The 16454-nt window shown below is 41.6% G+C and overlaps 1 protein-coding gene across 1 annotated transcript in view; it reads right to left on the reverse strand.

Annotated features, from left to right (window-relative positions):
* Positions 1-16454, reverse strand: part of scrt (scratch) — a 144378-nt gene that overhangs the window by 84857 nt on the left and 43067 nt on the right. The window contains 1 exon segment of the mRNA XM_067146528.2: positions 13936-13966. Within this exon segment, the coding sequence (XP_067002629.1) occupies positions 13936-13966 (31 nt within the window).

Genomic DNA, 16454 nt, shown 5'->3' on the forward strand with positions numbered 1-16454 from the left:
TTTCGCTTTCTGAGTAATAATAATAATAATAATAATAATAATAATAATAATAATAGTTTTATGGCCCCAGGTATTTTGTTTCAGACATTTTAATTGACGCCATTCAGATTTCCTGCGTGACAGTTTTTTGAAGTTCCGTTATTCTCTACCATAAGTTATTGTATATAAACTCGAACTCTGGCGATTTGCGACTGATTTTAATTAATTTTGCCGGTTAGTGTGTCAACAGAGATCTTTGACATATCTACGTTTCTCTGACACTTGACTCTGAGATCTTTATATTTTTACACCTATTAAAAAACGAGGGAAATACACATATGGACAGATATTCTTGTCACAGTTCTTCGTGTCAATTGGTGAAGGATAATTTTTGGGGAAAGGTTTTGTGAGTTTCAATCCACGAAAATTAATTGAAATTTGGGTGAAGGAATGAATTACGTCCTAGCTTACCAGAGACTGCATCCAATAGCATTCTCGTAGAATTAAATCCTTTAAAATAATTCCCAGTAATGTTATATTTACCTTTCTTGAATATCAGATGAGTGGAGGCCTGATGTTAGTGATAGGCTGGCTTTACCTGGCATGTGTTTGTACAAAAATAGACTAGTGCTATGCACATATGTGAGGAGTATAGCAGAGGGAGCCACCACTGTGTGTGCTTATTCCATGAAGCATACACACACACATTGCCGGCAATGTTTGTATAATAAAGGCATTCCTATAATTAAAAACTTCCTTGTTAAAGGAATATTTTATGTAAAATAATACAGTATCTAGACATTTTATTGTAATCACTGCCATTTTTTAGTCCGTATTCTGAAACATGTTGTTGTCCTTGCAGATGGATTATCGTCTGAACGAGACATATTATCACATATCTATTAATGCTGGCAACAATTTTGATATCGCGTGATTGGCCTTTGTTTCATTAATAGCTCTTCAAAGAATTTTAAAATGATGTAAGTGACTCGGATCACATTTAATCAACCTCAGGTAACAACACTGATGGCTTATGGCCTCCGGAGAGGCCTGATGCTTCGAACTGATGCATAACTACAGGAGATCTCCGCATTCTTGAGGATAGGACCCTATACATCGTCGTTGCCGGGACAAAACCTCCTATGTGATAATATTTTTGGAGATATACTGACCCGCAGCACATACATTATGAAGAGCGAGAATGTCTTGACTATATGCACACAATATTGCACCTTAGATGACAGAACCTTACCGGCCAAAGTTCTAAGCTAAAATATTTCACATAGGAGGTTTTGTTCCGGTAGCGACGATATGATAAATTATGATGTTGAACATGGAAAACTCATCGAGGTCCCGAGCTAGAGGAATTAACCAATTAAGATTTAAATTCCCGCGGTGGCCAGGAATCGAACTCAGGGCCTTTTGCATCAAAGGCCAGCGCGCTGACTATTTAGCTATGAAGCCAGAAACAACAATAATGGAAGTGATAAATCGACTTTCTACCTGTTAGCTCGTGTTACGTACCTGTCGTTCGTGTTGAAGAGATGTTAGGCCACAGAACAAAAATTGCGAACCGTACACCACTGCGATCCGAACCTACAACCACCAGATTTCGTGTCGATTTTTCTACTATTGAATTATCGTGGTCCACGTCATACTTGTTCTGCTGGAAACGATCTAAGTCACAGGTCTGGCACTACTGGGTTCGTATCCCACTCGTATCCGGTTGGCGATTTTTCTTCTGTTCGTAACATCTCTTCAAAACGTACTACTTGCACGTAACACGACCTAATAGGCTGAAAGTCGTTTTCGACTACAATGTGGTCATGAAGGTTCAACATTCAACGATAAATGTGATTTAAAACTTCAACTTTCAGCCATTCTAGAAGAAGTTTTCCGTAGTTATCTCTCCCAAAACCTTAACTCCAATTGAATATTTGAGTTATAACTGACATATAGTTTACAGGTAGGCCTTCACGTGAATCCCACCACCAATATTAATTACGAATAGAAACACTGGGGCAGACATCACAGTCACACAGATTGCATCAGGCAGATTTAATAAATACTTAGTACCCAAGAATTTGAATGAAAATGAAAATACACAGCCTGTTTCCGGTTTCAAACGGGTTAGGAATGGAAGAATGAAGCCCCCATCTAGCGGCGAGGATTGGAACTGTGCTAGCTGCCGAAACCTGTCGTACTCCTCTGTGGCAATGATTAATGACTGAAAGATGAAGTGAAATGATAGTGGAGAGCGTTGCCGGAATTAAATATGACAGGAAAAATGGAAGTCATCATCATCATCATCTGTTTACCCTCCAGGTTCGGCTTTTCCCTCGGACTCAGCGAGGGATCCCACCTCTACCGCCTCAAGGGCAGTGTCCTGGAGCTTCAGACTCTTGGTCGGGGGATACAACTGGGGAGTATGACCAGTACCTCGCCCAGGCGGCCTCACCTGCTATGCTGAACAGGGGCCTTGTAGGGGGATGGGAAGATTGGAAGGGATAGGCAAGGATGAGGGAAGGAAGCGGCCGTGGCCTTAAGTTAGGGACCATCCCGGCATTCGCCTGGAGGTGAAGTGGGAAACCACGGAAAACCACTTCGAGGATGGCTGAGGTGGGAATCGAACCCACCTCTACTCAGTTGACCTCCCGAGGCTGAGTGGACCCCGTTCCAGCCCTCGTACCACTTTTCAAATTTCGTGGCAGAGCCGGGAATCGAACCCGGACCTCCGGGGGTGGCAGCTAATCACGCTACCCACTACACCACGGAGGCGGAAAAATGGAAGTACCCGAAGAAAAACCTGTCTCGCCTCCGTTTTTTCCAGCACAGATCTAATTTAGAGTGACCGGAATTTGAATCTCTGAACCCAGCTGTGAGAGACCGGCGTGCTACCGCCTGAGTCAAGGAGGCTGTAAGGATTTGAATAACGTGTCCAAAGCCATTAGCATAAAGTAACATCATCAAATCATTTTCATGCCCTTCGAATACCTTAATAAATGGAGAAAAGTTACTGCTCCGTGGCTAACTGTTTAGCATGCTGGCCTACGGTTCAAGAGGTACCAGCTTCGATTCCCGGCTAAGCCAGGGATTTTAAACCTTCATAATTTAATATTCTTCTGGCTGGACGACAGGGTATTTGTGCCGTCTTCATTGTTAGATTTTATTCCAGGTAAGGCCCCCCTCTCATAAATATTAAAAGATTAGCACCAGGGCCACGCGTAGGCTACTCATCATTAGATTTCTGTTGCAAAATATACTAACAATAGATTAAAATTGCTTCAAAGAATAACCTATTTAAATTTGCTTACTCTTCCTATCAGTTCAATAAATTGATAAAGACAAATTAAGAGGAAATAGAGCATTTTCAAAGTAAAACCATGCTCTGATACAACTATAGCTGTGTTTCAAAGCATCAAAAATAAAGAGTAACACAATATTCTAAACATTCTTCATATTCCTCACGCATTAACAGACGCATGTTGGCTATAATGTGTTGATTTTTGTACTTCGGCACGTGTTGCTACTTGCCCGACAGCCGGCCTGCTTGCTCCAGGTTGATGTCGAACAGGGTTTCTACGAGATCACTCCAACGGGTTGGTTGTCTGCCACGTCGTCGCTTCACTTTCGACTTCCCCTGGATTACGATTTTCTTCATGTGGAGAATGCGAAAGAAATGCCTAAAGGACGTAAGAAATGCTGTTGTGCATCAAGGTAAAGAATCCTTCTTGGATGTATTAGTTCTGTTTGCTGTGCACGGAATGCGAAGCATACGTCGCCAACACCACACTTCAAATAGTCGTTGCCGGGACAAAACCTCCTATGTGATAATATTTTTGGCGATATACTGACCCGCAGCACATATGTTATGAAGAGCGAGAATGCCTTTACCATATTCACACAATATTGCACCTTAGATGAGAGAACCATACCGGCCAAAGTTCTAAGCTAAAATATTTCACATAGGAGGTTTTGTCCCGGCAGCAACGAAATGCAGTGGCAGTCAGTGGTGCGTAAATTCCATTTCTCTGATGTGTGGGCCAAAACGAGAAACAATGGGATTTTTTGTCGCATTTCCTTATTATTATTATTATTATTATTATTATTATTATTATTATTATTATTATTATTTAAGGAGCCTCCGTGTCTCAGGCGGCAGCGCGCCGGCCTCTCACCGCTGGGTTCCGTGGTTCAAATCCTGGTCACTCCATGTGAGATTTGTGCTGGAGTAAGCGGAAGCGGGACAGAGTTTTCTCCGGGTACTCGGCACAATTCCCATCCTCGCCGCTAAAAGGGGGCTTCATTCATTCCATTAATGACTCGGTCGAATGACTGGAAACAAGCTGTGTATTTTCATTTTCAATAATAATTTAATATTCTTCCTATTACTCTAGATTTGAAGGGATGCTAAGGTGTCCCTGCGAAATTCCATAACGTGGTAGAAATCAAAGGCATGGAACCAGCGCATTTTAACACCTAATGTTATTCGAATCTGCCTTGATCGAATCTGTTATCTTGGAAACAGATGGCCAACGACCAGAAACCAACCTGCTGCACTACTGAAGCCGAAAAATATATGTACGTTTGTATGTTTCAATGAATTTGAATTTAAAAATTTTCAGAATGGTATTGTTTGATCACATTGCATTAGTCTGTCAGTCTGCGAATGCGTGATGATTGGCTGAAATTCCATGTCATTATATTAAATCAATTAGGCAATGTGAAAGTTATGGATTTCGGACAATCCATGCTTCAGATCTGGAATATTAGCGACAATTTTCACTAATAAAACCGAACCCCACGGCACTTAACGCCCTTGAATGGGCCTTGGCCTGCCTAGCGACCGCTGCTCAGCCCGAAGGCCTCAGATTACGAGGGTTCGTGTAGTCAGCACGACGCATCATCTCGGCCCTTGTTGTGGGCTTTCGAGACCGGGGCCGCCATCTCACCGTCAGATAGCTCCTCAATTCTAATCACGTAGGCTGAGTGGACCTCGAACCAGCCCTGAGGTTTAGAGAAAAATCCCTGACCTGGCCGGAAATCGAACCCGAGGCCTCCGGAAGAGGCAAGCATGCTACCCCTACACATTCGGCCGGCATATTTTCACCAATAATATGCCATAAATATTCTTCGTTGTTTTCCTTAGTAAAAGGCCTTGATCCTTCTGTGAAATATTCTAAATATTATCACGTATATTTTCTATAAGATTTCTCTCAAGTATCGTCCTCAAATGTGTTTCCTTTAAATGTATCTCATGAATATATGACAGTCAGTGTAATCTGTCTTCTCAGCGTGCTCCACCGAGCATAAGAACGCTATGGTCTCTTCGTAGGTCAACCCCTTAGAGGACGGATGTATCCAGAACGAATCAGTCTACCATTATTTTCCCCTCTTACTCCATGTTGACATTTTTGGGTCACGGCTAGTTCGGATTCATTCGAACTGGAATAGCTCAATATTTTTGTCGTAATTTATGACATAGTGTTTTTGTTGAAGCGAAACCTTGACCTATGTCCTATATAATAACTGTTCGTACTCCCTTAAGCGAGTAGCATTTAAAATATTTAACGTGACGAATATCCTTTAGTGTCCGACAAGTATACTTTGTATGATTCAATACTGTTCATGCTCAGTATTTTCTATCAATATCGGGATAAAACATGAGATGAATAGAAACTTCACCCTAATTCCCCGGCGAAAATTCAAGAATTGACGCTTTTCATGCAAAAAAAAAAAAAAAAACGCGATTAGAGTCCAAAACGTTTACACATTCGGGAGTGGTTTGTATACAACCTTAAAGCTGAGGAATGAATGTACAGAACGTGGCCATTGTAGCTAATGTAATGCTCATGACGTCATTACAAGGTGGCCACTTATTTAAAGTATGCTTTTGGCTATCGAAGGGCAGTTACCACGCGGTGTACGTTGGTGTGTAGAAGTCGGACCGAGACAATTGAGATGTAATTCGATTCGCCTCGGTGATATCTATCAGAAAAAAAAAAGACCATGAAGATAATGAAAGTTTCGTGAATGAAAAATGACGAATTTCTGTATACATAACAAACATGTCTTAATATACGAGTAATGAGCGCGTAAACGTTTATAGGAAATGTAGGCGGAAATAAATTAGACTTTTTATGGGATCGAATAAAGCCGGCCCCACAGTGAAGGGGTAGCATACTTGAGTCTTACCCGGAGGCCCAGAGTTCGAGTCCCGGCCAGGTCAGGGATTATACCTGGATATGAAGGCTGGTTCGAGGTCCACTCATCGTACATGATTACAATTGAGGAGCTATCTGACGGTGAAATGGCGGCCCCGGTCAAGAAAGCTAAGAATAACGGCTGTGAGGATTCATCATGCTGACCACACGACACCTCGTATAATCTGCAGGCCTTCGGGCTGATCAGCGGTATCTTGGTAGGCCATGGCTCTTCGGGGCAGTTGCGCCATGGGGTATAGTTTTTTAGGGGAATGAATAAGATTAAAAAGAGTCGTAAATTTGAGCCTGCAATACAGAAAGAAAAGTCGGCCCCGTGGTGTAGGGGTAGCGTGTCTGCCTCTTACCCGGAGGCCCCGTGTTCGATTCCCGGCCAGGTCAGGGATTTTTACCTGGACCTGTGGGCTGGTTCGAGGTCCGCTCAGCCTAAGTGAATAGAATTGAGGAGCTATCTGACGGTGAGACGGCGGCCCGGGTCTAGAAACCAAGAATAACGACCGAGAGGATCCGTCGTGCTGACCACACAACACCTCGTAATCTGCAGGCCTTCCGGCTGAGCAGCGATCGCTTTTAGTCCAAGGCCCTTCAAGGGCTGTAGTGCCATGGGGTTTGGTTTGGTTTTAGTACAGAAAGAAATTCCACTTTCTCATATAATTCACCACTGTTCAATACCATTTTGATCATTAATACATTGTTCAGGCCACCTCTGAGGTGTAGTGGTAAGTGTGATTGGCTGCCACATCCGGAGACCCGAGTTCGATTCCCAGCTCAGCTACGAAATTTGAAAAGTGTTATGAGGACTGGATCCGTGTTTACTCAGCCTCGTGTGGTCAAGTGAGTAGAGGGTATTCGATTCCCACCTCAACCATCTTCGAAGTGGTTTTCTGTGGTTTCCCACTTCTTCTCCATGCAAATATTGGGATGCTACCTAACTTAGGCCACGCCGGCTTCCTTCCCTCTTCCTTACCTATCACTTCCAATCTTCCCAACACCTAAGAGGCCCCTGTTCAGCGTGGCAGATGAAGCCAACTGGGCGGATTATTGGTCCTCCTACCCAGTTGTATCCCCGACCAAATGTCTCACGCTCCAGGATACTGCCGTTGAAGCGGTAGAAGTGGGATCCCTTGCTGAGTCGGGGGAGGTGGAGAATCCAACCCTCGTGAGTAAATGGATTTTTAAATATATAAATAAATATATATAAATAAATAAATAAATAATGCATTGTTCAAAAAATGAAACCCCATGCTAAACGAGCCCTGATGTGCCTTGGCCTACCAAACGACCACTGGTCAGTCTGAAGGTCTGTAGATTTCAAAATGATTCGTTATCAATGTAAGGACTCTCTGTTGTTATTCTTGGCTTCCTGGACCGGGGTTGCTATCTCACCAACCGATAGTTCCTCAATTGTAATCACATTGGAAGAGCCCTCGTATCCTGGTATAATTTCCTGATGTGGTCAGGAATCGAATGAGGGGCCCGCGGTAGGCACGCTACCCCTCGACCACAGGACTGGCATGAAAAAATGACGCCATTTCTACAATTTAGAATGTTTCAAAATAAAGTAAATTTGTAAATAGGAGCATGCGAAAATGTCAGCTTGTTATTTCTAACCATAATACACGGTGGATGTTTCACACCGAAGAAGTGGCTGTGGCTGCTTGTTTTGTGTCACATCAGGTAAATGCTGGGGCTGTACATTAACTAAGACCACGGTCGCTTCCTTCCACTCCTATTCCATCGTCGCTATCCGTATCTGTGTGACATAAAGTAAATTATAATATAATTATATCTCACAAAAATAATAAAGATTCATACTGTAGATCGCTAAGCTGACATCCATTCTTAGTACAGTAAATGAAATGTAGAAATAGTCACGCAGGCAATATAAATGCCATAAACTAAAAATGGTTTCACACAGTAGTTGTGGCCGTACGATTATTATTATTATTATTATTATTATTATTATTATTATTATTATTATTATTATTATTATTATTTAGTTAAAAAATTATCATAATATGTGACACAATATTTTTTACTTACGGAAACGTAAACTTTTGTCCTGTGTTCATGTAATCAGTTTCAGGATTCTGTATGTGAGTATCATTTCAGATATTTAACTTCTTCTTCTTCTTCTTTATCTGCTTACCCTACAGGTTCGGTTTTTCCCTCGGACTCAGAGAGGGATCCCACCTCTACCGTCTCAATGGCAGTGTCCTGGATCTTCAGACTCTGGGTCGGGGATATAACTGGGGAGGATGACCAGTACCTCGTCCAGGAGGCCTCACCAGCTATGCTGAACAGGGGCCATGCGGGGGGGGTGGGAAGATTAGAAGGGATAGACAAGGAAGAGGGAAGAAAGCGGCCGTGAAGGTATGTACCTGGAGGAGATGTGTGAAACCACGGAAAATCACTTCCAGGATATTTGAGGTGCGAATCGAACCCACCACTTTTCAAATTGCGTGACAGAGCCGGGAATCGAACTCGAGCCTCCGGGATGGCAGTTAATCACACTGACCACTACACCACAGAGGCGGACGAAGATATTTAACACGATAAACATTATTTTATAGCTGACAAGGGAAATCCGTGTTTCAACTATCCTTAGAGTCGGAGAAATGAGATTGTTGTCCGCTCTGTTTTCGATGTTTCATTTCCTGTAGAATAACCCTGAGATAGGCCTAGTTTTTTCCTCATAAGTCAACGCTACTTCATTGCCAGAACTCTTCCCAGCCCAACAGCGCTAGACGCCAATTTAACACTAACACACACTTCAGAACATCGTAAGAATTTTTAAATATTTGAAGCGCTTGATTTGGTAAAGGGATGTACGGTACGTTTCAGAGGGATTCGGATTTTATTCGGCCCCAGGACAATGAAAAATTTAGAAACGAATTATCCTTTTCTAAAAAAATATACGTTGTCCTGGAATTCACTCGGCCTAAAATAGAAATAACTCGGACCCGTAGTCTATATGTAGCCAGCCTGGCTCTTTCCTCGAGGTCCCATATTCGATCATAGCCTAGGTCAGTGATTTTTACTTGTATCTGAGGGCTGATTCTACGTGTGAACATTGTTACAAATACTTGAATCTATAATAATAATAATAATAATAATAATAATAATAATAATAATAATAATAATAATAATAATAATGCTTTATGTCTCATAACTACTTTTACGGTTTTAGAAAACATAAAAGTATCATATTCTTCCCCACAGAGGACGTTTATGTTCCAGTAAAACCAGAACGCGAAGTTCGTGTATTTGAGCAATTTCAAATACTTCCGGATTGAGGAGGGATCGAACCCAATGACTTGGACTCCACCATCTAAGCCATTCAGTGCAGCTGGAGAAGCATCTGTCAGGATGTTCCTTGGGTGGTTCAATTTCCTATCTGTGCAAAGGTGGCTGTTGCGAACGCAGTATCCTGCTCGTCATCCATAATTCATTTCTTTCTTATTAGCACCTTGTTGATACCTTGGGAGACTTTCCCCTTGTTCTGTTTAAAAGCGCCACCCTTACGCTCCCTTCCCGTCCCCTACAACTTAGTTCCAGCATCAGCTGGGCGGGCGACTCACCACCGGCTCTACACATCCAATTATTAGTGTCATTGTCATTTGTTGCTTACTTACTTGTGAACAACAGAGGGGAAGAAATGGGGACCTCCACCTGCTGTTAACAAAGTCTGCACCTATAATGTAGGCCATACGTTGTCGTCATTCTCTCTACCAAGAAGAGTGTGAGTTCATATTTACTTTGGGCACTAGATTTCCTAAACCCTAGGGGTATCTTAGAGTTGAAGCATCCACGGTATGTTATACTACTAGTAGGTTCTTCGTCGTAGAGGGACCGTGTTCGTTGTTCTGTGTATATTTGTACGGCTGCCAAAGTTTTGAACATAATTATTAAATTTTTAGCGAGACGAATGATCCACCTCAACTCATTCGAGGTAATAATTCTTTTTCGGCAGTTAAAATTGTCTTTAGAAAATATTGTAGATTTCAGTTCTACGCTTATGGCTAATGTATTTCAGATACTATTTTCGAATCTTCATTCCATTCAATTATGGCAGGTTCTAGGTATGTACGACTCGTTGGCTGAATGGTCATCGTTGAAGCCTTCGGTTCAGGGTCCCGGGTTCGACTTCAGACCTTACCAGTTATTTGAATCGCGTCTGATTAATTCTTCTGGCTCGGAGACTGGGTGGTCGTATTAGTCCCAACAATATCCTGTTCATATTCATACAACACACCATACTACCAACCAGCACAGAAACACGCAATAGTGATTATATCCCTTCACATAGTGTTGGAATAAGGGAGGGCATTCGTCCGTAAAATAATGCCAAATTCTCATGGTCGACACAGTTCGCACATGCGACCCAACAAGTGTGGGGCAAGCGGGAAAATAAGAAGAAGAAGAAGAAGAAAAAAGAAGAAGAAGAAGAAGAAGAAGAAGAAAATAATAAGAATAAGAATAAGAATAAGAAGAAGTGTCCGCTTTCCCTCTTTCTTTTATCATAATATTTATTCCAACTACTTCATACCCACTTCAATGGGTAGAACATCTACTGAAGTATTCCAGCAGAAATACTTTACTTCGATGAACCTTTTCTCCTTGAAGTCACACTTTTATAATTTTTCTGATGATTTTCACAATCTGGAAGGTTAAAATAAAATTACAGACTCGCTTCCCTATCTTTTAAATTCACCCAATATTTATGAAAACAACAAAATGCCATTCCTTGGGGTCCCGCGATTGATTCCTCGCCGATTCGAAGGATTTTAATCTTAAATAGAAAATACACTTGCTCGAAGACTGGGTGTTTGTACTGCCCCCAATATTTCTGAAACTCATATGTCGCACTCTATACTGTCCTCCACTACAATAACACGCAGTTTCCGATACACTGCAGATGCCGCCTTTCTCGTCAGGTGCTCTGCCTTGCAAGGGCCAATTTTATGGAATGGAAGTGAAGCCTGTGTGATTCTGCAGATGATGGAGTTGAAAATAGTGATAGTGACCGATGTTGCAAACAGAAGGAAGCTATGGAAGAATAGTTTTTATAATGAAGAGATGAAGGCTAAATTAGTAAGGAAACCGTTGAAACTAGCACTGGCGGGGCAGTCATGTAAGGTAATGAAAAATGAAATGGTGTATGGTTTTTAGTGCCGGGAGTGTCCAAGAAGAAGTTCGGCTTGACAGGTACAGGTCCTTTGAATTGACTCCCGTAGGCGGCCTGCGCGTCCTGATGAGGATGACATAATGAGGAAGACAAAAAATAAACTCATCCCCCGTTCTAAAGGAATTAACCAATAATGATTAAAATTCCCGATGCTGTCGGGAATCGAACCAGGACTCTGTGAACATAGACCATCACGCTAACCATTTATCCATGAAGCCGGACAGTCATGTAATGTGAGTGGAGACAATGAGGTACAGAAGATGGTTCAGAAGACAATGACTTAGTTATTTCTACTTATTTATTTAAAAGAATTGTACTATTACTCATAATAGATCGTGGTGGTTACGGCAAATAGTGAGTTACAGTGGTGTTAACACAATCAAATAGGCTAGATTGAAGGCCGAATGCTTCCTATCGCAAAAATTTCTCTGCACGAGGGACTCCGTACTGGTAGTTATTACAGAGCACTTTTGTTATATGCAATTATCGCTACACAGCACCCACTGTATTGATCGAAGACAGACACAAAAGAAACCCTTTACCCATTACTAAATAGCCTATTCTTGAAAACCAATAGAAATTCTAGGGACTATGAGGTGTAAAGGAAAATGAACTTTATATAAAGTATAGAAAATGAGTGCGTAAATGCGTCACGCAAACATACATTCCTAAAGTACGGTAAGGTTCATTTTCCTTTAAACACTGGCGTAGGAAAATGAACATAACGGAAATTGACTGGGAGCCGTGACCCTTATTAAATAACTTAATGGATAGGAAGAGCATTGTGACATACGAGGTTTTATTTCTTCAACGACGACATGTTTCCTATCGTAAACATTTCCCTGTACGAGGGACTCCGTACTGGCCGTTATTACAGAACACTTTTGTTATATACAATTATCGCTACACAGCACCCACTGTATCGATCGAAGACAAACACAAAAGAAACCCTTTAACCACCACTAAATAGCCTTGAAAACCAATAGTAATTCTTTTTTTAGGTACACTTTAAAAGTGAACGAAAATCGATTTCACTTAAGTGAATATCTTGGTATTTTGTATGATTGATATAGCGGCTGTCACGTATACAAATGAACTTAGTAAGAACATCGCGTTTATAGTGTGCTAGGAAATGACCATCGATCCATCGCTCGAAAAGTAAAGAGACGGCTGATTTGGAATAAAGGTGGACAGGCTGCTCAATTCTGCACAGACAGTCAATGAGCACGATCATAGAAAGCTAGACTTAATTACTTTAAATACGATTTATTTATCACACTGCAAACTGCATTCAGAATACAATATTCTATCTCTTTTATTAGTAGGCTTACGATGTAGAGTTCGACATCCAGTGTAACCCTTAGCGAGGAGAGATTATTGATGCATTTCATTCGTAATACAAACAATCACCTGAACTTCTATTCTATCATTATTAGCCTTAATAATTATGTGAAGGATTTTTACTAGGTATATTTGTAATCAAGATTAGTTAAGATTGTGAAGGACAAACTCATGACCTCTAAGAGTTCCCAGCACTTACCTGGGATTATACCGGAAAATAACGAAGCATCACTTCAGTGATGGCTGATGGTGAAATATTAACATACCTGAATAAAAAAATGGTAAACATTTAATTTCAAGAAGTCTTTTAACCCTATTTTTCTTACTTGATCTTTTTTGCACATCTGTGATATGGCGAGTGCAAACCGTGTCTCACAGGTTGATTTGGCTCTGTTTTATGACTGGATGCCCTTCCTGACACTAACCCTATATATGGAGAGCTGTAATCACTAATGTGTGTTTGTGTGGTAGTTGGTAGCGTAGTGCGTTGTCTGATTGTGAAGAGGAAAGTGTTGGGAAACACAAACATCTAGTCCCCGAGCGAGAATCATTAATCAGATGGGATGAAAATCCCCGACTCGGCCTGGAATCGAATCCGGGACCCTCTTGAAAGGCCTCAACTTTGGCCATTCAGCCAACGAGACAGACCATTATGTTTTCCAATATTATTTTAAATGTTTAATTTAGGACTACCAGTGCCTAGAAATGCCTTATTTTCTTTATGATTTGTCATTCGACGTGATGATTTATATGATATCGATTATGAGTAACATTCACAATTTAATTTTCTTTAAACATCTGGTACCGAGATCGGTAGCTGCAGTCGCTTAAATGCGGCCGGTATCCAGCATTCGGGAGATAGTAGGTTCGAACCTCACTGTCGGCAGCCCTGAAGATGGTTTACCGAAGTTTCCCATTTTCACACCAGGCAAATTCTGGGCTTGTACGTTCCTTCAGACTTCTAGCCCTTTCCTATCGCATCGTCGCATAAAGTCCTATCTGTCTCGGTGAGACGTAAAACAACTTGTATTAACACAGGAAAGTAATGCATCTATGTATGTCCAATACTTCGTCCTGTTCCGTAATACGGGGTCGAGGACGAGGTGATATGAGATTTATGGCATGTTTTTACAGCCGGATGGCCTTCGTGATACCATTCTCAGTTGAGGAATGAATGCACATGAAATGAATTAAGGTGTAAGACACTGGGTAAGTAGATGGAAGGAATTCGAACCCACTCATCTCCCGAATGCACAGCTTAACTCCATAGACGTAGCACATTAACGCATGCACCCCCCCCCGCTCGGTTATCACAGGAAATGAATACAAATGACATATTTTTTCGGTTAAACACCAGAGATGCATTACATACCGACATAGTACGACATCTCTTTTCCTCCCTTCAGAAATCGTACTACCTCTGTCAGCTTTGAATCCGAGACCGTATGATCTAGAGACCGACACTTCACCTCTGATACATACAGGGAGCTTCGACACCAGTGTCTATGTGGGGTACGTGCATGAGTTACCGGACAGAACTTCGATTTCTCTTACCATCTCGTAGAGCAAAATTCTAACTGATTACTTCATGTAACAAGATTCTACTATGCAGTTAACGTCTATTACTTATGTATGGTATAGTGGTGCTAGCCCTAGATCAGGGCCTCTCAAAGGCCCAAAATCTCACGCGTGCAAACTGAGGCGCAGAGGTCTAGTGCACAGTGCATCGGTCCCACTCGGCTCGGCTCGGCTCAGACCAGCGCGTCGTCTCGGGGAGACTCGGTTAAGCTCGGTTCAACTCGGATAGGATGTGGAGCGCCACGGAGCAAGTGAGGAAGAAGGAGACAGGCGGAGAGAGCTAGACAGGCGTGGGAAAAGAGAGAGTGAGACACCGCTATTGCTCAAAATCGAGGAGTGGGGGTCTGCACTCTGGTCAACCAAGCGATGTCGTCTTTTGTATCGTGCACCGCATACACTGAGTGATGATACAAATTAAAAGTTTACTTTGGCACGTAGGCTAAAAGGAATATATTTTACTGGAAGTCTGGCATTACGTCCCGCGTTCTACTGTAGATGTTCAGAACATGGTGAATTGTTCAGATATTTTACGACTATTATAATATTTTTTAAATATTCATCTGTAACTTCTTAATTCGATCGATTCAACTTTAAGACAGAAAAAAAAACTGTTTGCAAATGTATATTACTACCGAACATTGGAAGTATCTTAGAGTTAAGTTATCTACTTGCTGCCAGCTCGTAGCCTCATCTTTCTACCCCTGATTGTAGAATGGGAGACGATTAGTTGGCCTCATTCAATTATTCTAACGGAGTGTTGCTCTGTGATAGAATAATTTATACGTCAAAGAGGAAGTAGGCCTACTTATTTATTTTTATTTCCTACAATCCATTAGGCAAAATCTTTTTAAATTAGGGTCAGACTTAATAGAAACTTAATGTTTGACAGCCCTGGATCTCTTCTAATAGCTCCTAATCTGAGTGTTATGGGTTCAAATCCCGACTACATCTGGTCAGATTTTCAGTAGGGCCTGCGCACTGGGCGAGGAACAGGCCATGGCGCGCCCGTCAGACTTTGAACGTCACGTGATTGTGCCAGTCTGCTTAGAAAATTGAACCAGAAGCTGACGTGAGAGACTATAGTAGAGTGGTGCTCGGGATGTATTCTCTAAGCAGACTGGCACAGTCACGTGACGTTCAATGTGTGACGTGCACGCCACGGCTTTTCTCGTCGGCCTCGGCACTGGGACACGAAAAGCATCCAGCTTTAAAACCCCTGGCCAAGTATTAAATTGACTTTGTTCTTCCACTGAGTCCTCAAAACGTGGGAGGATGCAATTGGAAAACAATTAGTAATGTTATTTGATTAAAATTATACAATTGCTACCGATTTTGAGAGTTGCTACAGTTTCCAAATTTTGTGCTGAATATTTATTTAACCCAATGGAAACTAATGGCAGCAGTTATATTTAAAAATTCATAACTACCAACCACCTCGAGAAATCCAAACTGTGCTACTGAAGTCGGCTGTTGAAAAAGTCGAGATCATAAACTTCAACAACACAAGCACAAAAATATTCTCTAAAACTAAATGAATAAGGTAACGGTTGTTCAATCCTGATCTTCAAAACTGAAACACATCTAAATGAGGCTTCTGCTGTAGATTTCACAAATAATGTTGTCCATGTCTAATTTTGAACATTGACGGCTGAATGCGTTTGCGCATCGAGTGCTTGTTCCAGCAGAGTAACAATGTTCCGTACGTATCATTTTACATTTCATGGAGAATGTATAGTACTGTGTTATTCATGAAAATTATAGATGCAGACAGATAATGTATCGTGTATGCACGGGGGGTACTGCATTCTATGTTGTCAGAATGTAACGGAATGGCCTGGCTTCGCACGCTACCCATTGCATGTGAAGCTTTTCTACAATATCATTCATAAATAAATGTAAAGCTGCTACCTTATTTCACATGTATAGTGCGACCCGCAAGAATTATGAATATTGCCATTTTAATAAGTTAGTAGAGGGTTATACAAACCACAAAATATGAAGTAGTGATACATATCAAAGAGCTGGCGTTCTGAGGACGTAATTGGAAGGCTTAGTCAAGGCCTGCTATAATCAAGAGGCCGTAGCGTGTGATGTGACGTCCCTGTGTAGGAAGACTAAGAGGTTATGAACAAAGAGTGTGCATATTT

This window comes from Anabrus simplex, chromosome 4 (genome assembly GCF_040414725.1).
Source record: "Anabrus simplex isolate iqAnaSimp1 chromosome 4, ASM4041472v1, whole genome shotgun sequence".
Classification (NCBI taxonomy): Eukaryota; Metazoa; Arthropoda; class Insecta; order Orthoptera; family Tettigoniidae; genus Anabrus; species Anabrus simplex.